General features: G+C 42.9%; 1 protein-coding gene across 8 annotated transcripts in view; it reads left to right on the top strand.

Annotated features, from left to right (window-relative positions):
* The first annotated feature begins 1032 nt into the window (after window positions 1-1032).
* Window positions 1033-24713, top strand: part of EXOC1 (exocyst complex component 1) — a 99609-nt gene continuing 75928 nt past the window's right edge. For 4 of the 8 annotated variants that reach the window (XM_073608419.1, XM_073608416.1, XM_073608417.1 and 1 more), the window contains exons 1-8: window positions 1033-1187; window positions 6865-7020; window positions 9594-9724; window positions 13207-13366; window positions 15422-15442; window positions 17292-17479; window positions 19174-19401; window positions 23413-23545. In XM_073608419.1, coding sequence (XP_073464520.1) covers window positions 6897-7020; window positions 9594-9724; window positions 13207-13366; window positions 15422-15442; window positions 17292-17479; window positions 19174-19401; window positions 23413-23545 — 985 coding nt within the window. In that variant the 5' untranslated portion in view covers window positions 1033-1187; window positions 6865-6896. Of the gene's footprint in view, window positions 1215-6864; window positions 7021-9593; window positions 9725-13206; window positions 13367-15421; window positions 15443-17291; window positions 17480-19173; window positions 19402-23412; window positions 23546-24713 lie in introns of all 8 variants that reach the window. The other 4 variants (XM_073608420.1, XM_073608418.1, XM_073608415.1 and 1 more) reach the window with 2 other exon arrangements.

Below are 24713 nucleotides of genomic sequence, written 5' to 3'. Positions count from 1 at the left end.
TAATCTGACAGAACACCGATGCTTTTAAAATTCAACATCAAAACAGTGTTACAGACTTCCAAAAACTGTATTTCACTATATAAGCTCAGTTTACTGGTAAAACTAAGTGTGAAATGCAAGATTCTGGTGGGTGATGCCCGTTTGCCACCTTCTGACTGTAGGCTTACTGCGGACGAGATTGGGTGTAGCAAGATGGCCGCAACGGAACGTCACTAAGGTTACATATTCTGATGGGTAGCGGTAATCTGATATAACACAGGCACTTTTTTGCATGTTTCTCTCGTGCATAGGGCAGCCCATTGAAAAGAACTGGTTGCCCTAAACGTGACACATGTAAACGTGCAACAAAAACGTGTGTGCTCGGTCGCACCTCCCAGTGTGAAGCGATCCTCAGGGCAGTATGCACCCAGGGGCGAATGCCTGAAACAACTACTGTTGGATGATACACCTTTACCTTCCACCCACATCTAAACCTTGGAGCCTCATTCATACCTCCCAACATTTTGAGATGGGAATGAGGGACACCTACTAGCAAACGTATGTAGGCATGAGACGCGCCCCTGCCACACCCCCTTAAAGGAGAAATAACCAAAAAAAAAAAAAAAAGTTAATTAAATCCCCAAGGGCTTGTTTTTGTCACTATTATTCCTTTATATTGGCTTTTAAAATTTACAAATGCAGAAATTTAGAATTTGGATGAAAGGTTTAGCACTGGGAAACACTTTTTGAAAGATAAAAAGTGCATTTTATATACAACTATATGGATCAGACCAAAATGAGGGACACATGAGGAGGAAAGAGGGACAGAGGGACATTCCTTGAAATCAGGGACAGTTGGGAGCTATGCTCATTCACCGAGCTAAGCACCCAGTGAGCACCAGGCCCCAGCCATACATTTCTGTTACTAGAAATACAAAAACAAAAGCTGTGAAACTCACTACAAAAAAACTGTTCAAATCCACCTGTTTGTTTGTTTATTATAAATAGAGTAGAAAGGAGAATTCTTCAAATTTGTATTGCTGTGACTCCTTTACTAAGATTTCCTGTCTGTCTTACAACGAATAAAGTTCTCTACGTTTGAATAATGGCTTCCTCTCTCGCAAGGGCTCTCTGGGAAATGTAGTCCGGTAGCTGCGTCTGTTCCTGCCCGGCCCTGGGAAGAGAGAGAGCGGTGTGAGCGGGGATCGGTGAGTGTGGGGCGGATAGAATGAACGGTGGGATGGGGCTCCGTGCTGTGCACGCGATGACTGAGGCTGGGGAGAGGTTTGTGATTGGTATGAAGTCCTCCTGGGCCCGGCCTGTAGCGCTGTGTGTATTGTATGCGATGAGGCCAGCACCCCCTTGTATGGGGATCGAGCGATGACAGGAAGAGCTGTGTGTGCGATCTGATCCCCCCGGCCGGCTTTGTTTACTAACATTGGTAGATCCCCCCCCCCCCCCTAGTAATCATGGAGGGCCAACAAGAGCCCGGATCTGCAGCTGTATAATGCCAGTGCAGTTTGTCATTGTGGAATTCCTAGCAATCACTTAATACAAAACTGTACATACAGCTGCCTTATACACCAATCAGCCATACTATTATGACAGATAAAGTGAATAACCTTAATTATCTCCTTACCATGGAACCTGAAAGTGGGTGAGATGTATTAAGCAGCAAGTGAACATGTTGTCCCTGAAGTTGATGTATTGAAAGCAGAAACTATGGGGAAATGTAAGGATTTGAGCGACTTTGACAGGGCCCAAATTGTAATGGCTAGACGACTGGGTCACCTCTAATAAGGATGGGCTCGGGCGTGTTCGCACACTCCACGTGCAGAGCCCGCCAGGAAGTCGGTACGGCGCTAATCACAGGCAGTGAGACATTTCCCGATCTCTGCAGCCGCACATCGGGAAAATGTCTCACTGCCTGTGATTAGCGCTGTGCCGACTTCCTGGCGGGCTCTGCACGTGGAGTGTGCGAACACGCCAGAGCTCATCCTTAATCTCTAATATGGCAGCTCTTGTGGGGGATGTTCCCGGTCTAAGGTGGTCAGTCCCTACTAAAAGTGATCCAAGGAAGGAAAACTGGCATACTAGTGACAGGATCATCATGGACTGCCACAGCTCATTGATCAACATGGGGAGTGAAGGCTGGTCTATGTAGTCCAATCCAATAGAAGAGCTACTATAGATCATACTGGTGATAAAGTTAATGCTGGTTCCAATAGAAAGGTGTCAAAACTCACAGGGTAATGCAATTGGTTGTGTAGCCGTGGACCGCTCACAGTGCCCATGCTGACCCGTGTCTATGGTTGCCACCTCTTCCCTTTAAACCCGAACACATATGAATTACACAGGTTCTGTTGCTGATTAAAGTGGTAAGTAAACTCACTTGGTGCCTTTTCTGCATTTAATTAGCCTCAGAACCTGTGTAATTCAAATGTGTTCGGGTTTAAAGGGATGAGGTGGCAACTCTACCCGTGTCCAAAGCCAAATGTTCCTACAATGGGCACATGAACGTCAGTACTGAACCATGGAGCAATGGAAGAATATGGCCTGCTTTGATGAATTCAAGAATTTTTGAGGAACGCAACAAGTTTGAGGTGTTGACTTGGCCTCCAAATTCTTCACATCTCTATCCAATGGTACATCTGTGGGATGTGTTGGAAAAACAAGTCTGATCCATGGAGGCCCCAACTCACAACTTACAGGACTTTAAGGCTGGGTTCACAGTTATGCAAGCTTACCTGCACTCAATTCGCATGACAGGAGAGTAGGCCCAACTCGCAATGGAGCCGGTTCCCACACCTCCAGGGCAGCCACTGTCTGCATTTGGAAAGGGTCCTCTGTATACTTTGGTTCAGATTCAGGCAAAATTCAGACCCGATTCGCACCTGAATCAGTGAACGGGAACGCCCCGGAACCTGGCCTTAGGTGTTACTAAACCCACAACAGTAAAATCAGTCTGTATATGCAGTAAAGCTTGTTATACTCACTGTGGAACCGAAGGGATTGTGTAAAGAGACTGATGGCTTGGTGCCAAATACCACAGCATACGTTCAGAGGTCTAGTGGAGCCCATGCTTAACCACTTGCCGACACCAACAAAGTCTGGGGAATGCCCAGGAAAAAACCAAAGCCTACTTACCACCAGCTTGCAGACAACCAAATTGACCTGTCTAACAGTACGCGTTAAAAACAGGGGTTTAGTCCGCACGCACTTGCCGACCATCCGCCGCAGTTGTACTGCGGCAGAATGGCACGGCTGGGCGAAACAACATTATGTAACGTCGCTTTGCCTGTGGCCACTAGGGGGAGCGTGCGCGCCGCCGAAGTCGCGCGCTCCCCCTGCTCGCCCACTGAGCCAATGCAAGTGCCTGGCGGTTGCGATCACCACTCGGCTCCCGTGATCGCTCAGGGACACGGAGAATCGGGATCTATGAGTGTAAACACAGTTTCCGGTTCTCTGAGGGGAGAACAGACAGATCGTCTGTTCATACAGAGTATGAACAGCGATCTGTCATCTCCCCTGCACAGTCCCCTCCCCCCTTCAGTTAGAACACACACTAGGGAACACAATTAACCCCTTGATCGCCCCCTAGTGTTAACCCCTTCACTGCCAGTGACATTTTTACAGTAATCAATGCTGACCTCAGTAAAAATGCCAGTGGTCCCAAAAATGTGTCAAAATTGTCCGACGCGTCCGCCATAATGTCGCAGTCCTGATAAAAATCGCAGATCGCCGCCATTACTAGTAAAAAAAAAAATTAATAATAAAAATGCCATAAAACTATCCCCTATTTTGTATAACTTTTGCGCAAACAAATCAATATACGCTTATTGCGTTTTTTTTTTTTTTTTTCCAAAAATATGTAGAAGAATGCATATTGGCCTAAACTGAGGAAAAAAATTAGTTTTTATATATTTTTTGGGGAAATTTATTATAGCAAAAAGTAAAAAATATTGCGTTTTTTTTTTTTTTTTTTTTTTTTTTTTTTTCAACATTGTCACTATTTTTTTGCTTATAGCGCAAAAAATAAAAACCACAGAGGTGATCAAATACCATCAAAAGAAAGCTCTGTTTGTGGGGAAAAAAAGGTTGTCAATTTTGTTTGGGTGCAGCATCGCACAACCGCGCAATTGTCAGTTAAAGCGACGCAGTGCCGTATCGCAAAAAGTGCTCTGATCAGGAAGGGGGTAAAATCTTCCGGGGCTGAAACGGTTAAATAGGTTATGGTGGGTGGTCATAATGTTATGGCTGATTGGTGTATATACCTTTTTTTTTATTTACGTAGCTGTTTATACATCTATCACTAGTACAATGCAAACTGTGCACTTTCCATCATACCACAATGAAATCAGTGAGGCAGCTTTCTATACGTGTACAGCGGACCATACAATCTGTTTGTACAATTTCCTTGATCTACCATCAACTATGTATTGCAGGAGCCTGCTTGATTGGGTACTAATTGAAAAGATTGCTTAGGTTTTGTCCTCCATATAGTTTTTCTAACTCTAAAGGAAATTGTACAGTCAGATTGTATAGTGTATGGTCAGCCAAATACCACTCACTGACAATAAAATACTGTTTCAAGCACACTTAAGCAGCCCATAGATTCATAATCTTTTTTCATGACCCGATTCCCTCATCCACACATTTATTGTGGATGAGGGAATCCTCCTCGCTGAGTTATTGTATTCTGACAGCAGGGAGATTTCCACAACCACAGAACACACAGCTATAACCTGCGACACCGATCAATCAGGGAAAGCCTATCAGGGTGGCTGTACAAAAACTTATCGGTACATTGACTTCTGTGTGTGTGTGTATATTATATATATTTTATTAGTACCTCACAAAAGTGAGTACACCCCTCACATTTTTGTGAATATTTTATTATATCTTTACATGTGACAACACTGAGGCTGCATTCACACCTAAGCATTTCGTTTTCAGGCATAAAGGTCAAAAAGTCACCCATGTAAAAAGCAGAAAAACACCTGTAATCTGCCCAAAAAGAAGCTCATGTACTTTTTTGAGCAACAGGTGTTTTGCTTCAGGCTACAAAATGCTCAGATGTGAACAGGGGCCATTTAAATGAATGGGATTTTGTTTGTTGGGCAGTTTTCGGGTGTTTTACGTGCACAGGTGTGAATGCAGCCTAAAGAAATGACACTTTGCTACAATGTAAAGTAGTGAGTGTACAGCTTGTACAGATTTGCTGTCCCCTCAAAATAACTCAACACACAGCCATTAATGTCTAAACCGCTGGCAATAAGTGAGTACACCCCTAAGTGAAAATGTCCAAATTGGGCCCAAAGTGTCAATATTTTGTGTGACCATCATTATTTTCCAGCACTGCCTTAACCCTCTTGGCCATGGAGTTCACCAGAGCTTCACAGGTTGCCACTGGAGTCCTCTTCCACTCCTCTATGATGACATCACGGAGCTGGTGGATGTTAGAAACCTTGCGATCCTCCACCTTGTGTTTGAGGATGCCCCACAGATGTTCAATAGGGTTTAGGTCTGGAGACATGCTTGGCCAGTCAATCACCTTTACCCTCTGGTTATTTAGCAAGGCAGTGGTCTTCTTGAAGGTGTGTTTGGGGTCATTATCATGTTGGAATACTGCCCTGCGGCCCAGTCTCTGAAGGGAGGAAATCATGCTCTGCTTCAGTAAGTCACAGTAAATATTGGCATTCATGGTTCCCTCAATGAACTGTAGCTCCCCAGTGCCAGCAGAACTCATGCAGCCCCAGACCATGACACTCCCTCCACCATGCTTGACTGTAGGCAAGACACACTTGTCTTTGTACTTCTCACCTGGTTGCCGCCAGACACGCTTTACACCATCTGAACCAAATAAGTTTATCTTGGTCTCATCAGACCACAGGACATGGTTCCAGTAATCCATGTCCTTAGTCTGCTTGTCTTCAGGAAACTGTTTGTGGGCTTTCTTGTGCATCATCTTTAGAAGAGGCTTCCTTCTGGGATGATTTGATGCAGTGTGCGGCGTATGGTCTGAACACTGACAGGCTGACCCCCCACCCCTTCAACTTCTGCAGCAATGCTGGCAGCACTCATATGTCTATTTCCCAAAGACAACCTCTGGATATGACCCTGAGCAAGTGCACTCAACTTCTTTGGTTGACCATGGCGAGACCTGTTCTGAGTGGAACCTGTCCTGTTAACCACTGTATGGTCTTGGCCACCGTGCTGCAGCTCAGTTTCAGGTTCAGGGTCTTGGCTATCTTCTTATAGCCTAGGCCATCTTTATGTAGAGTAACAATTCTTTTTTTCAGATCCTCAAAGAGTTCTTTGCCATGAGGTGCCATGTTGAACTTCCAGTGACCAGTATGAGAGAGTGAGAGCGATAACACCAAATTTAACACACCTGCTCCCCATTCACACCTGAGACCTTGTAACACTAATGAGTCACATGATATCGGGGGAGGGAAAATGGCTAATTGGGCCCAATTTATACATTTTCACTTAGGGGTGTACTCACTTTTGTTGCCAGCGGTTTAGACATTAATGGCTGTGTGTTGAGTTATTTGAGGGGACAGCAAATTTACACTGTTATACAAGCTGTACACTCACTACTTTACATTGTAGCAAAGTGTCATTTCTTCACATGAAAATGTTTACAAATATGTGAGGGGTGTACTCACTTTAGTGAGATACTGTGTGTGTGTGTGTGTGTGTGTGTGTATATATATATATATATATATATATATATATATATTTTGGGCAGAATGCATTCAGGTTTTGTTCCTGGAAGTTTCTATCATTGATGTGTCAGTGCTTCCCAAATATTTTTGGCTTTTCATTCAAAGGCTGAACAAATTACGGATGACATATTGACATCTCTGCCTTGTTCTACAGCTTGAAATAGATGTGAGAGAACTTTTGACAAGATGACTGCCATCAAGCATGCCCTGCAGAGGGACATATTCACTCCAAATGATGAGCGCCTCCTCAGTATTGTGAATGTATGCAAAGCTGGAAAAAAGAAGAAAAACTGCTTTTTATGTGCCACAGGTAGGTCAATACATGGTAACTGTCAGCTCCTTCTCATGGGTATACAGTAAATGGACGTGACCTGATTGTAATAAATAAATCCTGTACTGTAGCTTCATTTCTATGTTGTTGTTTTCTCCTGACATGAAGTTCCCTCATTTAAAGTCCCACAAACTCTTCCTTTCTAGCTTTTCATGGGTGTTTAAAGGGCCATGGTATGCATTTCCAACTCTTACAAATTGCCCCCCTCATGCCAGAACCATAAGAATGTAGTATGCCACATGGGTTTGGCTTTGTGTTTTACTAACCTGAGGTCATGCCATGTCTGAGCTGTGGCAGGCCATTTTATTTAAGACAATTAAAGTCTATTTGTTGGATTCATTTCTAGCAAAACAATCCTGACTCTACTCAATGCATAATGAGCCTTAAGCATAAATAGAGCACACAGATTTACACGTTTGCATTACAGTAAAGCACACTAAAACACCATGGTGCTTTGCAGTGCCATTCAAAATGATCACAGCTTGTAAAAACACCTCCATGTGTGTGTCTCGGCACACCATACTGCACAGATGGCATGTGTTAAAAAATGGTTCTTGTCCAGTTTTAGTTGCATTGTTGTCCATTGGCAGGCCATTCAAAATTAGAACTGCAAACATGTGTGGCCAATGGCGACCTGTCATCATAGTGAACGGGGCCAGCAGCTGCACCTACCTGTTGAAAGCCGCAGTAGAAACTGCTCATCAGCTATCCTTATTGTTTGTGTATTTTATGTGTGGCCCATGACAATTCCTCTTCTTCCAGTGAAGGTCAGGAAGGTCAGGAAGGTCAAAAGGTTGGACACCCCTGCTTTAAAGGGATATGAATGAAGACCATTGGTCTTTCCCACCCTTCAGCAGTTGGGGAGAGATGCAAACCTGACCTGGTGACATACGCTAAAAGCACATAGCATAGGGTTTTATTATCCATCATTTGTGATAGTGTGTTTTTTGCCAGCATTAGATATCATAGGTACACGAGGGACTTGGATAACAGGTGCAGACCATCTAGATGGACAGTTAGCTTACACAGTAACTAATGGCTGCTAATGCAGGAACTGCTTACATAACCTCCAATTACCTTATGGGTTTTTTCTAAGCAATTAAAGCACTTAGTAATGGTTAGCTGTATCAAATGCATTGTGTATTTAACACTTTAAGTTGCAGGTCATCCAAGCCGCTATATGTTATTGTTTATTTTTTTTGCTCTTCTCTGTCATGCACACAGCAGATGCTGCTGGTGAATATCGGGGTCCAGATAGCCAGCGTACCTCATTCTTACCTATGCCTACAGTTTAGAAGTTCACATTATTGATTTCAAAAGCCACAAGAACCTTAAAACATGGGGGTTGCTTTACCAAAGGCAAATACACTTTGCACTGCAAGTGCAGTTTCTCCAGAGCTTAGTAAATGAGGTAAAGATTCACTTTGCAAAGAATACCCAATCACATGCAAGGAAAATAAAGAGCAGCATTATTGCTTGTACATGATTGGATGATAGAAATCAGCAGAGCTTGCTCTCATTTCAGTGCTTGCCCTCAGATCTAGAGCAAATGCATTTGCAGTGCACAATATATTTGCCTTTAGTAAATCAACCTCATGAGGTACTGTCTCATTAGTACTGCTGTCTCATTAGGGCCAATTCACACACCTCCAGTGCGATGCCATTAATTTTCAATGGCACCCTTACACACCTGCTTTGCATTGCACCACAGCACATAGTAATGTACTATTTTGAGATATGGTGCAGAGCATCTGAAAAAATGATGCATGTGCAATTTTTTGAGCATTTTGGTGCATTGGCAGCATATTTAAATGAATGTGCTGCTATAATTGCCAGTGCATGTTAATGGATTGTAACAAGGCAGAACAATGTGAATGGGTCCTTTTTACATGCTGAAGAGCTTTCAGTAGGTGTGACTTTGAGCGCTCGTTCATGCTATTGTGTTTCAGTAACTTGCAGCAATGCCATGTCGCATGCATTGACGTAATGCGTGCCAGCTATTCTGAATGGCACTCTAACACCCTGCTGACGGATGTGCAGTGCAACACACTAACTTATGGTGCATTGAAACCGACTCATTTTGAATTGTTTGCCTTATTGAAACATACATTTTCGCATGGCATAACGTACGCAAACATACATCCATATTCCTATCACACACGTTCCTGGCAAATAAGGCTCATAAAATGGTGGGTGCTGCAACGATTACCAGCTGGGTCCTGGAAACAAGCAAGTGTACATATTCACCAGCACACCATGGATCAACAATTGGCGTCCAAAGGTTTTTTATTGAGAGAGATTACACGCCTGACGAAGTGGTCCTGCGCAGCTCCGAAACGTTGCACTTGTCTCTGTGATGTGATCTCTCTGCAATAAAAAAAACTTTTGGACGGTGATTGTTGATCCATTGTGTGCTGGCGAATATGTACACTTGCACGCAAACATACGTCTGCTTTTACTGTTCTTGATAGCAGATTTTTTTTTTTTTTTTTTAACCATTGTGATTTTTACATTATATACAAACATTTTATAAAATTCACTCTTTTCTAAAGTAACAACAGAGCGTCCAGTTCATGTTCGAGTGGTGAAAGTAAAGAAATCTGACAAAGGGGATTTCTATAAGACCCAGACCACATGGCTACTGCAAGACCTGACAATGGTGGATGCAAAAGATGACCTCAAGGTAAGCCATGTTTTCACTGACTTTAATCAGTGAATATCGCTGCTCATCTGCAGGGCTTTAAAACCACTCTGTTGTTAAGCTCAAAGTGTAAATAAGGCGAGAGAAAATGATGTGGCCAAGGCACCATAAGTAATTGGCCTCCATCCCAAATTTGAACAAAAAGAGAGAAAGATTGTTCGGCGGGACTTTGAATGAGGCCAATCACTATATAAAGTAAGCATGTGGGATATAAAAAACAGTATTGCTTTTATGTGTTCCAACAAAAAGGGGGGAGTTTTTTGGGGACTTTGAATGAGAGATGTATACCAAAGAGCAGTCTTGGCAAAGAACATTTTATTATACCTTGTGAAATCATGTACAGCATACTGAATGACACAAAAAAAGGCATACACAGAATCGCATAAACGCAGGGCATGCTAAAAACCACATAAATATTGACTCCATGGTACTTGCCATATCATGGGGTAAAGACAAGTCCTGCACAACATGGGCTACTGGAAGGGCTGGGTGGTGTTGTAAAATCTAGAGTAAAACAATATAAGAGACATAAAATCATCTGTATGGACATCATCCAGCTATATAAATCCGACACGTTTCGTTGGGGTATATCAACTCTTCAGGGGCGAATGCAATGGTGATCTATAAAGAAACATAACCATATGGTATAATATTGTAGCTGAATAATAGGAATAAGTAATGGGTGTGAGGAACAGGATGGACATCCCTATAAATACTCACGTCAACTGCATAGATGTGAACAGAGGATCAGAGCTAAAGTGTAAATAAAACCGTCCCCTTTAAAGAAAATAGTAGATACTCATCTCTGCCGGTGCCTGAACTGATGAACACGGCTGTTATAAAGAGAAATCATCCTGTGAAATCTCTGGGGACACTTCTGTTAATGTTAATCTCCGGTTTTCCCCGCTTTGCTCAGTGGTTCTTCCTGCCCACTCGTAAATCACTACTATGTCTTGTAGTAACATAGGGGTCAGTGTTTAGAACCACTGAGCACAGTGAGAGACCAGAGGATCGACACTCCTGGAAGTGTCCATGTCTGAAGAGAGTTCAGGGACAATTTCCCTTTATTAGGCCTTAGGCAACATGGGTAGTGACAGAGGTAAGTACTCTCTACAGGAAACTATATTATATTTAAAGTTTTACCTCCAGGCAAAATTAATTTAAATAGTGCATTGTGCATCAATTACCTTAATCTTTAGTCTTGATTCCAAACGCCTCCTCCTATGCCATCCTGCAGTGTAATCTATTAAAATCAGTTTCTTTAATGAGCCATGCTAATTTCTTGCCCTGGAGATGGCAAATTTCTCCCTGATCGTTCTCTTCTTGGACACCTGTCACCTCCGTGCGTTCTTCTGCCACTGGAGCCTATGAGAGAGGACCTGGCTGCTGGAAGTGTTGCCTCCACCAATATGAGGTGTCCACATCAAGCAGGCGGTGATGTGGACACCCAAAGCTTGAACCCCAGAAGTAAAAAGAAGAGAGAACATTTTGTTTGGGTACAGCGTCACATGGCCACGCAATTGTCAGTTAAATTAACGTAGTGCTGTATCTCAAAAAATGGCCTGGTCATAAAGGGGGTAAATCTTCCAGAGGTCAAGTGGTTAAAGCTGAAGTTTTAGTTAATTAATTTTTTCTCGGTTATAGGTTCAGTAACATTACTTACCTCAAATGAAGTGCATCCCACATCCTGCTGATTGCTGTTTAGTGTAGAAATGTTCCCTGTAATTAAGTCCTCTTCACATTGATGAACTTCCATCAGTAATGGGGTTAAAGTGGAATTAAACCTCCGTCAAACTTTTTTTTTTTTAATGGTCTCCAGGAGCTTTTAGCCATAATGCACTAGTATGTAGCGCAAATAAGCACATTATGGTAGACTTACCTGGCAAGCGATTCCCTCCAGCACTGCTCCATCAGCATTCTCGTCAGTCACAGGCACTGCCCTCTTCTCCCTGGCTTCCTTCCTGGTTCTGACCATTCAGCTTCATGGCCATGATGACTCTCTATGTGCATGGGAGTCGCATCATCATGGCACAGATCAGTACTGTAAATGTAAGCTAACATTGTAGTACATTGAAGAAGTCCCAACAGCTACCCACCTTTTATTATTTTCACAGAATACAACTTGTTCTCTGAATGAGGGAGAGGATCCTGTATTGCAATGTTAGAGTTGAGGAAGTTGATCCTCTCGGCCCTGGAAGTTCAGCAATGTGTAGAGGACCTGTCTTCACCGCAGGATCATTTCTACACTAAAGATTAATGAGCAGAACGTGGGGCACACTTCAGTAGTGGTAGATGATGTTTCTGAACCTACAGTGGGTATGAAAAAGAATCACCCCCCCTTTAAAATAATCACATTTTTTTTGCTATGCAGCCTGCAATAAAGACACACAGTTTTTGTTTTATCCAGCTGTATTTACTAGTGTGACTTATAACATCCAAGTGAAAGCTTTAACACCAACATGTCAGAAAAAAATTACAAGAATTCAAAAACAGAATCACTGAGTTGGAAAATGGGTCACCCCCTTATGTCAGTATTTTGTTGAATCGCCATTTGCTTTAATTACAGCCTTGAGTCTGTTGGGATATGTCTCCACTAACTTTGCACATCTAGACTTTGCAATATTTGCCCACACCTCTTTGCAGAACTGCCCAAGTTCAGTTAAATTTGACGGTGACCGTTCTTCAAGTCATTCCACAGATTTTCAATGGGGTTTAGGTCTGGGCACCTACTAAGCGATTCAAGGACAGTCACTTTCTTCCTCCTTCAACCACTGGGTGGTCATTTTTTGCCCTGTGCTTTGGGCCTTTGTCATGTTGGAACCTTCTTCCCATTGACAACTTTCTGGCAGAGGGCAGCAGATTTTCCTCAAGAATTTGATTGTATTTTGCCCCATCCATTTTTCCTTCTATCCTGACAAGTTCTCCAGTCCCTGTTGCAGAGAGACACCCCCATAACAGGATATTACCATTTCCATGCTTTACTGTAGGAATGGTGTTATTTGGATGGTGATCTGTATTGGATTTCCGCCAGACATTCTGTTTGGTGTTGAGGCCAAATGATTAAATTTTAATCTCACCTGACCAGAACACCGCCTTTTTTATGTGGCCTCTTCTTGGAATCTTCAAGGTGCATTTAAGGTGGTCAGATGAGATTAAGATTAAATTTTTTTAGCCTCAACACCAAATGATATGTCTGGCGGAAATCCAATACGGACTTTGTGGCAAATCCAGACACTGGATCTGGGTCTTGTATGGTTTTTACAAAAGATGCCCACCGATTTCATCCAGGATTCACACAATTTTCAAATTGAATTCAAATAGAAAAATGTGTTAGTCTTGGATGAAAACTGTGTTAATCCTGGGTGAAAACTTGTATTATTAGATTCCCTAGTTCTTGTATATCGATGACCTATAGGTGTGTACCTCTATTATATCAAAGCGATGTAAATCTGCTTTCTTTCTAGGAAAACCCTGACTTTGATCTGCATTTTGATAAAGTCTACAAGTGGGTCGCCAGCAGCCCAGCTGAAAAAAATGCTTTCATTTCCTGCATCTTGAAACTGAACCAAAGGTACCTGAGAAAAAAAATTGACCTTGCCAACGTCAGCCCACAGATTTTGGAAGGTAGGTCCTTAGGAGATCACATTTCATCATCAATGGCATTAAACAACCCACACCTAAATCAAAGGAAATATTATTTTGAAAATGATCAACTGAGAGGTTTTCAGTTAAAAATGACGCTGTTCCCTTCTTTCATTGCAATCGGGTAGTAGCTTGTTTTCAGGTCAGGAGCTGAATCCGTATTGTATAGTAAGCCTTACTGAATATATTCTGAATAGCAGCCTTGCTATATGAATAAAGTTGAGGCCCCCACTGACTTATAGGCTAAGTTCACCTTTTACATAAACTCTCCCGTGCAGATAAGGGATTTCAGTAGTTTGAAATGCACTCAGTGGTTATGTATAGTTAGAGGCAGATGGCATAACTTTAGGCCATTTCTGTCACTCATGCAGCCTGGCCGAAATACTTTATTGCTTACACCCTGGGCTAATTGCAGAACACAGCAGCCATTGGCACTCACTCCTAGGCTTCCTTTTTCAAAAGCCACGTAGTGCTCACTCTCCACTTATCCATGCAGTGGCTGAGATCAGCATTCCTCGGATTAGGTTTAAAGGGAACATGTACTATGCATGTGTGGATTTTGAAACTGGAAGCGTGATACTGGGGGCAAGCACCACTGGCTGTTGTGTCCTGCAATTGACTTAGAGTGTAATGATGTACATTATGGGGTATTTCAGACAGGCTGCATGGAGGAAAGAAATGGCCTATATATATATGGCATCTGCATCTAGCTACAATTAAACAAACCATACGGTACATTTAAAACTACTGGAGCCCTTTGACTGCGTGGTACAATTTATGTAAAAGGTGAACTTGGCCTTTTAAAGTGGTTGTAAAGTCAAAGAAAGATTACTGCCAGCTCCTCTGTTTTACCAAGCCATACTACACCGTGTAAATGTTTGTATAAAATAATGCCTCTAAATACCTTATTTCAGATCGTTCTTGTTTGGTCACGTGACCTCAGGCCACTTTCCTCCCCCAATCTAAGGGCTACAGCGGGAGGGTCTGAGATTCCTCTCTGACATCAGCCGGGTAGGTCATGAGACCGCTGTGCTGTCTGCTCAGCCCCTCCCGCTGTAGCCTTTAAATCGGAGGAGGAGAGCGGTCGGAGGTCGCATGACCAAACAAACTATCTTAAATAAGGTATTTAGAGGCATAATTTTATACAAACATTTACACTATGTAGTATAGCTTGGTATAACAGAGGGGCTGGCTGTAATTCTTCTTTGACTTTGCTGCCAGCTACTAATAGCAGCAGGAGGGGAGGGGCAGGGAAGAGATAGCTCCTGTGTGTAAGCGAACAGGCAGGGATGGTGAGAGGGGGGAGCAGCGTGATGACGGAGGCATGTAAAATGACCACAGTACAATGGATCAGCAGCCATGATTTCCGTGGTCAGTTTACATAGGGCGGACACAGGAACAGGCAGGATCAACCAGGTTTTTTACAGCATAGAAAGGTACAGATTAGAGAGCACAAGCATTATGCTGTTTAACCTGCTACAAGGGAATAGTCTTCCCCTTTTTTTTTTTTTGGGGTTACAACCTCCTTTTAAGTTAGTGGGGGCTCAATGTGCAAGCGTGGCCAGGGCGCTAAACACCAGAGTGGGATGCAGCTTTGGAACGAAGATGAGTAAGAATCTGGGGAAAGAAGGAAGGAACGGGAGGGGGGGAGTAGAAGTTTGCACAGTTTAGCTTTAGGGGTTATTTGGAGAAAGCGTTTATGGAGGTACAGCTGTCCTTCTTTCTTTTTTTTTTTTTTTTTTTTTTTTAAATCCTTTTGGCACATAAAATCAAGCGATACAACTACTGATTCATGGTTTATGACAGCTTAGTGAAGCCTGTCCTTTGCAGTACAATAGTTAAGTCTTTGCATGGCCTGTTTTTGACAGTCGTTTTTTTCTGAAGCCTGTCTAATTGGTATTTGTCTGTTGGGTTCTGTACTGCTAATGTTTGGCGGTATATGCCGCAGCTGTATGCATTCTGCCTTTGTCTGTCTGGCTTTAATACTCTTTTGCTTACTGTCCTCTGCTCTTTTTCCCCAAACCTATTCCACTTCAGAACTTCCTAAAGTTGCAGAAGGTGGGTGCCCTTATTTACTTCTCTTTCCCTTATTCAGTGACTGTTCATCTTTGTTGCAATTGTGTGTCTCCTGTTGTAAACCATAGTTCACAAAGCATGTGATTCAGGATGGAAATACTACTTTCTGTACATACACAGCAGAGGAGTCTCCGCTAATGGCTGTGCTAATGTCTATGTAGAATGGATGCTGACTCAGAGTGCACTACATAATGTAAACTATTCATTTTAGGACTATGGAAAATATTTTACAGTTGCATTCTTTGCTTCATCCTGGTTTCCAATCTTTTCAGATTGTTTCCAGTTGTGGAAAAATAGCAGTAAAAATAATTGCCTGAAAAACAATTGAGCTTTGTCCATTATCGAAGAATGATGCTAGTGGCTACTTTTAAAGTGGTATTAAACCCAAACCAAGAATCTAATATATTGTAGCTTAGCAGTCATTACATCTGGTGGCTGCATTTGTTTTTTCTTTCTTTGTTTTTTTTTTTTTTTTTGGTTTTTAGGCTTTTTCACCTGGTGATCTGGCCAGTAACACACCTCCTGTATTAGCATGCCCCCACTCTGGATGAAGGAGCACGGGGGCACAGCCAACAGCAGCATTGTTATTCTGGGGGGAGTGTTGGATGTACTAGCAGATTTAGATACGCTAACACATTGAAGCCAAACTCTAGCTCACACTGCAGTTGCACAAGCAGTTATTGCAGCAGTTTTTTTTTGTCTTGTGGGATAAAAGTTTTGCATGAATAGATAAAAGCTGATCACAATTGTGGCCCCTCGCCAGGGGGAGGCTAGCAGGGCACATATGGTCCCCACCCCCTACCTTTTCCACCTTTTTGATCTTAGCCACTTATCCCATTGCATGCTGGGTTCCGGCAGGGATCAAGGTGGACCTCCTCTCTACCATGTCCTCCTTCACACCCTCCCGTTCCCCCCCCCTTTTTTCTTCCTTTCACTGGACCTCAACTCCTGGGATCCTCAGCTGATGGGTGTCCAGCTAGATATTTAGCTGTAGCTCTTTCACAATGAATATGCCTTTCAGTGTCTACCTCCCTCCCCGTGTCTTCTCATACGCTTTCTTTCCTATTCCCATTTCCAGGAGTGTGACGCTAGATAGTCCACCCTCATTTCATCCCCCCCTTTTTTTTCTTTTCTTTTTTTCTCTTACATTCTTTTATTTTAATTAGTGGATGTTTCTCTGCTCTCTGCACTGGCAGATTCGATTGTATATCTCTAAGTTTGTATTTTGTAACTTGATATTTTGGATCTGTGTTGTTAGGCGACCATATGCCTACTCTTTGTACAACTATTTTCAATAAAATGTTTTTGGAACAAAAAAGAAGGAAATATTAAAGCATTAAAAACTTTTGGGGGGGGAAGCTGATCATTGTAGGCACCCCCATCAGTGGTAAAGGGTTTGTCTCCCGTAACACCCTTAACTGATACATTTACAGGAGAACTTTTCTTAAAAGAAAAGTAATGCAGCCATCACAAGAATTTGTAAGTTGCAATATAATGTTTGCTTTTGGGTTTATTGCCACTTTAAGTCATGTTCTTTTTTGGTTGCCAAGGCTAAAATTGCCAGTCTAAACACACATTCACATCCATCCTATTATTTTGCACCAATGTTTATGTACCCTGTTTTAGTATTGTTAAATTTTGAACCATTATTTTTTGTTTATCTAACCTTTTCATTTGCCATTCTTGCATTCTAAATCTGTAAACGTGACCTTGTGTGTTCCCATGCTGAGTGAGTCCCTGCCCAGTAACTTTTCCTGATTTCATGTGCCATGGATATTAACAGCGTGTTCTTTCTTTCATTATTTTTGTCTTCACCTGCATCATCTTGAAGAGTCTGTTCCTAGTGGAGAGAACCAGAGTGTGGCTGGGGGAGAGGAAGAAGCAGCTGCTGAATACCAAGAGCTGAACACCAGGGAGAAACAGGATATTGAGTTCATGATGGTGGGCTGTGAATATGCCATTTCCAATGCTGAGGCCTTCGCTGAGAAACTTTCCAGGGAGCTGCAGGTCCTGGATGGGGTAAGGCCTCTATATTGCAAAATGGTTCTGGAGGGAAGCGTTACCTTCTTGCAGGCTGCCTTACAGAGATTCATGTTGGCACTGTAAGTGGTTTTACCGGGATGATACCTGCAGCTATAGACCTCATGCCGGTATTGTTTTAGTACTTGCGATTATGTTTTATGTAAAGGCCATTCTAGTGGCCAATTGGCAGGTGGATTGCTTTTACGTGCAGCAAGAGGGATTTTCCTCCCGCCGCCCTTCAGTGTGTATCTGGGCTCTACTGTCCTGCCAGCGAGCCTGGCATGAAGTCGGTGATTCTCCTGGCTTACCATAGAGCTGATCGGGGGAACGTGAACCTCCTCAATCATCTCTATGGTATAAGAAACCAGAAGTGACGGCCAATACTGACAAGGGAAACCTGCGGATTGAACCGATCCGAATTTGACCCGAAGCTTTCAAGGACAAAGGGGAGATCAGGGGTCTAATAGACCCCAGATCTCTCAGTAAAGAGTACCTGTCACTGCCTATTGCTATCACAAGGAATGTTTACTATCCTTGTGATAACAATAAAAGTGATTTAAAAAAATTAAGGTGAAGTATTAAAAAAAATAATAAAATCATCAAAAACATTTTTTTTGAAAGCTCATGGCGAATGCAAAAGCAAAAAAAATATCTTTTTTTTTTTTTTTTAAAAAGCAAAGGCGAATGTATACGTAGGTCGCGCATGCATATCTAAACATCATTACAAGCATTATAGCGTGAGCAATAACTTTAAACTGGTAACCTGTAAAGGCTTTTAAAGCATCGCCTGTGGTGATTTTTTTAAGTACAGTAGTTTGCCACCATTCCACAAGTGTGCCCAATTTTAAAGTGTGATATGTTAAGTTTCCCAGATGCTCATCTTTTGTTCTCTGCAATTACCCAGCTCCTGTATGCTGCAGTTATAGTCTTCACTGTGGTCCAGGAGCCTTCTAATGCATCTAAGTGGTGTCTGAATTTCCCGATTACAATGTGGATGTTTTGGTGTTCAGTTGAGATGCACCTGATAGGAAGGGCTTTTGCTGTGCCAACATTTAACTTTTTGCAAATTTGAAACTTGAACAGGGTTTTTCAAAGCTCCTAAGGTGCGCAGAGGTATCATGAAGGTTGAAACTTTGGTCTACAGACCTCAGGTAGGATTAGTTCAATGTGCACTTCCTAACTTCAGATAAATTACAATAGCATCAATGTCCTGCAGTTGGCTTTAATGTTCAAGACAGTACTGACGATAATATTTAAACAGATATTTTTTGGAACAAGAAAAAGTTACACACAGCTTGTGAATCTGACTTAATTGAAATCCACAGCCACCAAAGAAGAGAAAAAGGGATACGAGTTGGCTGTAAAGGGGATATTGGGAGTGATTTACTAGAGACAAATAGACTGTTCACTTTATAAGGAAAGTTGCACTTTGCAAGGGGACTTCCCCATAATTTAGTGAAGCTTTGTTAACTACCGTCAGCCAATCATATTTTTCTTGCATGTGATTAGCAATTTTTTGAAAAGTGAAATTTTACCACATTCACTAAGCCCTTGGGAAATAATTCCCTTGAAAAGTGAACAACCTATTTGCCTTTAGTAAATTAATCCCATTATGTCAATGATCATATGTAATAATACTGTTATCTTTTGTAATTTGTTAGTCTGCTGAGGATATTTCTCTTCGTTTCCAGGCAAATATCCAGTCCATCATGGCTTCAGAGAAACAGGTTAACATTCTTATGCAGTTGCTGGATGAGGCCCTAAAAGAGGTGGACCAGATAGAAGGGAAGCTGAGCAGCTATGAAGAGATGCTGCAAAGTGTAAAAGAACAAATGGATCAGATTTCTGAGAGTAACCACCTCATTGAGCTCAGCAAAACCAACAGTGAGACTCTGCTGGGCGAAATTGAGTTTCTTGTTGTAAGTACAATGTTTTATGAGCTTCTTTCAGCTGTACAGATTGCCTATACTGTACCATTATTTTTGACCTGTAAAGTGAATTTCCTGCAGATACCAGTTTGGTATCACTGATTTGAGGAGCATTCTATTCAGTGTGCATTTACAAGCATTTAAATAACTTTTTTTATAGTGAATATACTGTATGTAATTGCTATTCTGTTCCGACAGATGTGGCTTTCCTACACTGCAGCCATCCTGTCATTTGTCCACCCCCTCTTCATTCTTCCACTCACCAAATACTTTGTATTCTGTGAACTTATTCACAAAAGACAAAGGGCTCTGGGAATGAACATGGGAGAAGGTGGGCATACATTTATTTAAAATAGAGACCGGTATCTCTCGTCAGCTCATGGAGCTGGAGAGTATTCGCCATAGGAGGGAACCGATTCGCCACAGCCTTTCTACCATCTATGCTGCCCTGATTTGACCGGCAACAGATTTTACCCCCTCCTTTATCTCGCAGTGGGAATCCGACCTTGCTATGCAGTTCACCAACTCACAAAAAAGGAGAAAATCCTCCATAGCCACTGAGGTCTAATGCCGCGTACACACGGTCGGACTTTTCACCTGCAAAAGTCCGACGGACGCCGCCGGACCAAGTCCGGCGGACAATCCGACCGTGTGTGGTCTCCATCGGACTTCCGACGGACCGTTTCGGGCGGAAATCCGACGTACTTTAGATTTGAAGCCTGCTTCAAATCTTTACGTCGTACCTCCGCCGGACTCAGTTCCTGACGGAAAGCCCGTTCGTCTGTATGCTAGTCCGAAGGACCAGATACGACGGAGGAGCAGGTTACTGCATCTCGCGCTCGCTGCAATAGGAAAAACTAATTTTCCCATTGCGGCGAGCGCGGGGGGCATCCCAGGCCCTTAGGTCTGGTATGGAACTTTAAGGGGAACCCCCCTACGCCGGTCGACCACGCCCCCTAAAACGTCACAGTCCCAGCATGCCCAGGGACTGTGACATCATATGGGGGCGGGGTCTCCGCCTATATAAGTCACAACGCAGCCCTCAGAGACCAGTCCAGCCGGAGAGAGCGTCGTGTCAACATCTGGGGGAAGAGAAGAGAAGAGAACACAAGAAGCCAAGAAGTCCGGACCTCCGCTGGCAATAGAGCTACCTGAAGACAGCGGAGGGGCCGGCCGAAGACCTGGGACACCGGGAGAAGAGGCCGGAGAGCGGAGAAGAACCAACCGGACGCCGGGAGAAGATGAACCAGAGGGACCCCCGAAGACGGAAGAAGACCCCCCCCGGAGCTGTTTAATAAATTATTTTAAAAACCTGTGTTGTGTTTTATTATTGACACATTTTACCTAGGTGAATGGGTAGGGGTACCATGTACCCCATACTCATTCACATAGGGTGGGGGGGGCGGGATCTGGGGGCCCTCTTCTTATTATAGGGGGCTCCCGGATTCCGATAAGCCCCCCGCCCGCAGACCCCGACAACCAACGGCCAGGGTTGTCGGGAAGAGGCCCTTGTCCTCATCAACATGGGGACAAGGTGCTTTGTGGTGGGGGGGCACCGCAAGGCGCCCCCTCCCCCAAAGCACCCCCCCATGTTGAGGGCATGCGGCCTGGTACGGTTCAGGAGGGGGGGGGGGCGCTCGTTCGTCCCCACCCCCTTTCCTGACCGGCCGGGCTGCGTGCTCGGATCGGGGTCTGGTATGGATTTTGGGGGGACCCCCACGCCGGTTTTTCGGCGTAGGGGGTTCCCCTTAAAGTTCCATACCAGACCTAAGGGCCTGCGACGGGGCTCGCAAGGTTTCAATCTCGCCAAAAAAAGCGGCGAGATTGAATTCCTTTTCTAGTCCCGTCGTACCCAAGTCACGTTCAAAATGAACGGACTTGTCCGTGTGTGGGAAAGTCCGTTCATTCTGAAAGTCCGGCGGAAGTCCGTCGGGAAGACCGGATTCCGGAAAGTCCGGCCGTGTGTAGGCAAGTCCGGCCGTTCAGAAAGTCCGGCGGTAGTCCGCCGGAAGTCTGGCGGCAAGTACGTCGGACCTAGCTTTCTAGAAAGTCCGACCGTGTGTATGCGGCATTAGAGACCAGTTATAAGATTCTGACAAAGTTGTATAGGGTGCCCACAACCCTAAACCGTATTTTCCCGCAGGTACCTGACACGTGCTGGCGGTGCAACGTTGGCCGAGACACAATGTTTCACATCTTCTGGGAGTGCCCGAAACTTAGACCATTTTGGCAAGGTACTATCAAACAGTTGTGGTGATCTGGTGGATAACCCTGCGGCATGCTTGCTGCACCTGACGCAATGGCCCATTAAAAAATACAAGGCCTCTCTTACCATTCAGCTATTAAATGTGCCCAAGGCATGCATTGCCTTGTGCTGGAGGTCTGTACACCCGTCCTCAAAGTCTCTCTCTCTCTGGTTCTCTAAAAGCAATGAACTCAGGGACATGTAAGACCTTACGACTAGCCTCTATAACCGGGAGGATACTTGGAGGCCATGGCAAAATTTTGTTTCACGGATGCCTATTTTCAGGAGGTGTCACAACCTGCCTGATTTCTCCTAAGACTTGTTTTGAGGCCCTGGGTGAGAGAATTTGCTTTTTTTTTTTTTTTTTGAAAACTGACAATTTTTATTGTTTTTTTTCAAAAAATTTCCAACATAAAATATAAGAAGACACGCATTGTTGTAGAGAGAATATATCTGGCAGGTAATCAACATTTTGGCCAGTGGGAAAATTCGGTAAAGACATGCAAAGTTTACATCCAATGGCAATATGTGGAATTGTCAGATTAGTTAAATAGAATTCAGAATTTTTGTAGTACAACAGAGCCTAGCCTGCAGAAGTGCGTGCGAACGTATGAAAGAGAAGAGGAGTATAATAAAATGGTTAGTGAGAGTCAGAAAAGGGAGAAAGAGAGGAGATATAGAGTAGTGGAGGAGAAATGATAAGAGAGGACAACCACCCGCCCCAGAAGCTCTGCACCGCCTGGTGGGTACCAACCGCTTTTCTGGTTCTTAATGTCTCTCTATGGGTCTTCTTGTTATTTTCATCTTCTTTTTTTTTTTCTCTCCAGCTTTGGGCTTGTGCCCTCGTTTCTTTCTGCTGTATGTGTTTCCCTTCTCCTACAGTTTCTTTGCTGTTCTTATGTACCTGATGTCTTTTAGACCTTACACCCTTTTTGGGTTATACTGGCCACCAGGGGATCTCTCCTGACACCGGTATTTTTTCACTCTATATCCCACAAGGTTGCAATACTAAGTTGAGGCTCTCTTATATATGTTGGGAATCTTGGAGATGTCTTCCACTGTGACTTCTTAGTTAGATTTATACTCGCCCAACTTAGAACTTATAGTTTTGTTGAGCTGCCTGTGTAGCTCTAACATTGTCTGTCTGTTACTAGCATTCCAATGTAATTGTATTTTGCATTACTCTTGTTTTGTATTCTGCAACCTTTGGTTAAATAAAAGAATTACAAAAAAAAAATTAGAGACGGGTACTTACAATTTTTAAAATCAAAGGGTGTGGCATTTGTATCATGAGCTGACTTGATTTTATATTGTAAAATGCCAAGCATTTTGTTTTCGTGACAAATTGCAAGACTACGTTTAGTAAAAATAATAGCACCACAAGTGCGTTTCACGGTTTACCATGTTTTCTGCGCCTTACTGTCTGCATTACCAGAACACTTAGGTGTGAATCTGGCCTAAGTGCTTGGTTAAAAATGATGAAAATATGCTTACGTATTATGTTTTGTAAATCCTTGCTGAATGTGATTTTATTCAGACTAGCATTTACAATCTAATATCTGTTTGAGATTGGCCTAACCTGCTTGTAGTTCTAGATTTAGGTATCCATCTGTTTTGTATTCTTTGATCTAAAGCTTGTGCCTCTTCGAGTATAAGTAGAAGAGAAGTGATTTTGAAAGTGTGTGGTTTAAGTTATGTGAACAATAAATATCATTGTAGTGCTTATTGCTAACCAGCTGTATTGGATTGTGTTCCAGAACCACATGGACTTATCAAAGGGTCATATTAAAGCCCTTAAGGACGCTGACCTTTCTTCCTCTCGTGGTATTGAGGCTTGTACTAATGCAGCAGAGGCACTTCTGCAGTGTATGAATGTATCACTTCGACCAGGTATTCCATTTTATACAACATTTCTAATATGTGTGTGGCACTTCATTGTCTTTGCAATCAGCTCTTTTATATGATCCTGCCCTGACCACAAGCCACAACAGCAAAGTAAACCGTTTTAGAAAAATAATGCATTTTACACTATGTGCTTATGGTTTCCTAAATACACAATGCATACAAAGACTATGGTGCTATTAATGTAATAATAGATCCTGAATATGAACGGAACTGACCTTGGAGGAACATTGAGGGGATAAGGATGTGGTTTATGTGTTAGTGGGTTTATATACTTTTCTCTGAATAGCACTGCTAGTAGTTGATGCATTGGGGTTGATTTACTAGAGGCTAATAGGCTGTTCACTATGCCAGGGAATTTTCACTTTGCAAGGGAATTTGCCCTTAGCATAGTGAATGAGTTGAAGCTCTGCTGACTTCCATCATTCAATCATCTGCAAGGAAAAATACAGGTTGTTTTTTTTTTTTTTTTTGTCTCTTTTTTTTTTTCCTTGCACATGTTTGGGTATTCTTTGCAAAATACGTTTTCACCACATTCTCTAAGTTCTTGGAAAAATCCCCTTGCAATGTGAACAGCCTATTTGCTTTTAGTAAATGACCCACTTTGTCTGCTAATACTCAGCACCTGGTATAATTGGTCAAAGGATGTTTTTTTTATCTTTTGTCAGTATTTTAACTGGCTTGGAAAGCAGTGCATATTTAGTGAGCTTCTTTAGAAGTGAGAGGTTTAATGGCCATGACAGATGCTGCAGGGAGGCTGAGAGCAGTCGGGGTCACTTCACCGGACCTCTCCATTGCCTTTGAACAGTTTGACTATTGAAGTGGAACTACACTGCATCTGAGCACCACAGGCCAAAAATGATATTTAATTCATTTTTAATATTTTAAGCAAACTCCTCCATCCATCCATGTCTCCATGCTTTATTTTGCTGAGAAATCACTTTGGAAAAACAGTCCCTAACATTTCTGGCCGTAGCCATCTTGAATAAGGGCAGGTGATTCATGTAGCATTTACTACTGCCCTTAAATCAGGCATGCAAGCAGGAAGGTGTGTTTAGCTGAGAAAACCCCTCCTCCCCTCTTAAAGACTTCTGGGATAGAAAATACTTTCCTATCTATTTTACTAATGCTGGCAGCATAAGAATTAAAGATAGTC

Source organism: Aquarana catesbeiana, linkage group LG01, assembly GCF_042186555.1.
Source record: "Aquarana catesbeiana isolate 2022-GZ linkage group LG01, ASM4218655v1, whole genome shotgun sequence".
Lineage (NCBI taxonomy): Eukaryota > Metazoa > Chordata > Amphibia > Anura > Ranidae > Aquarana > Aquarana catesbeiana.
Note: the sequence above shows the minus strand (reverse complement) of the source record. Positions and strands in the feature narration are given on the sequence as shown.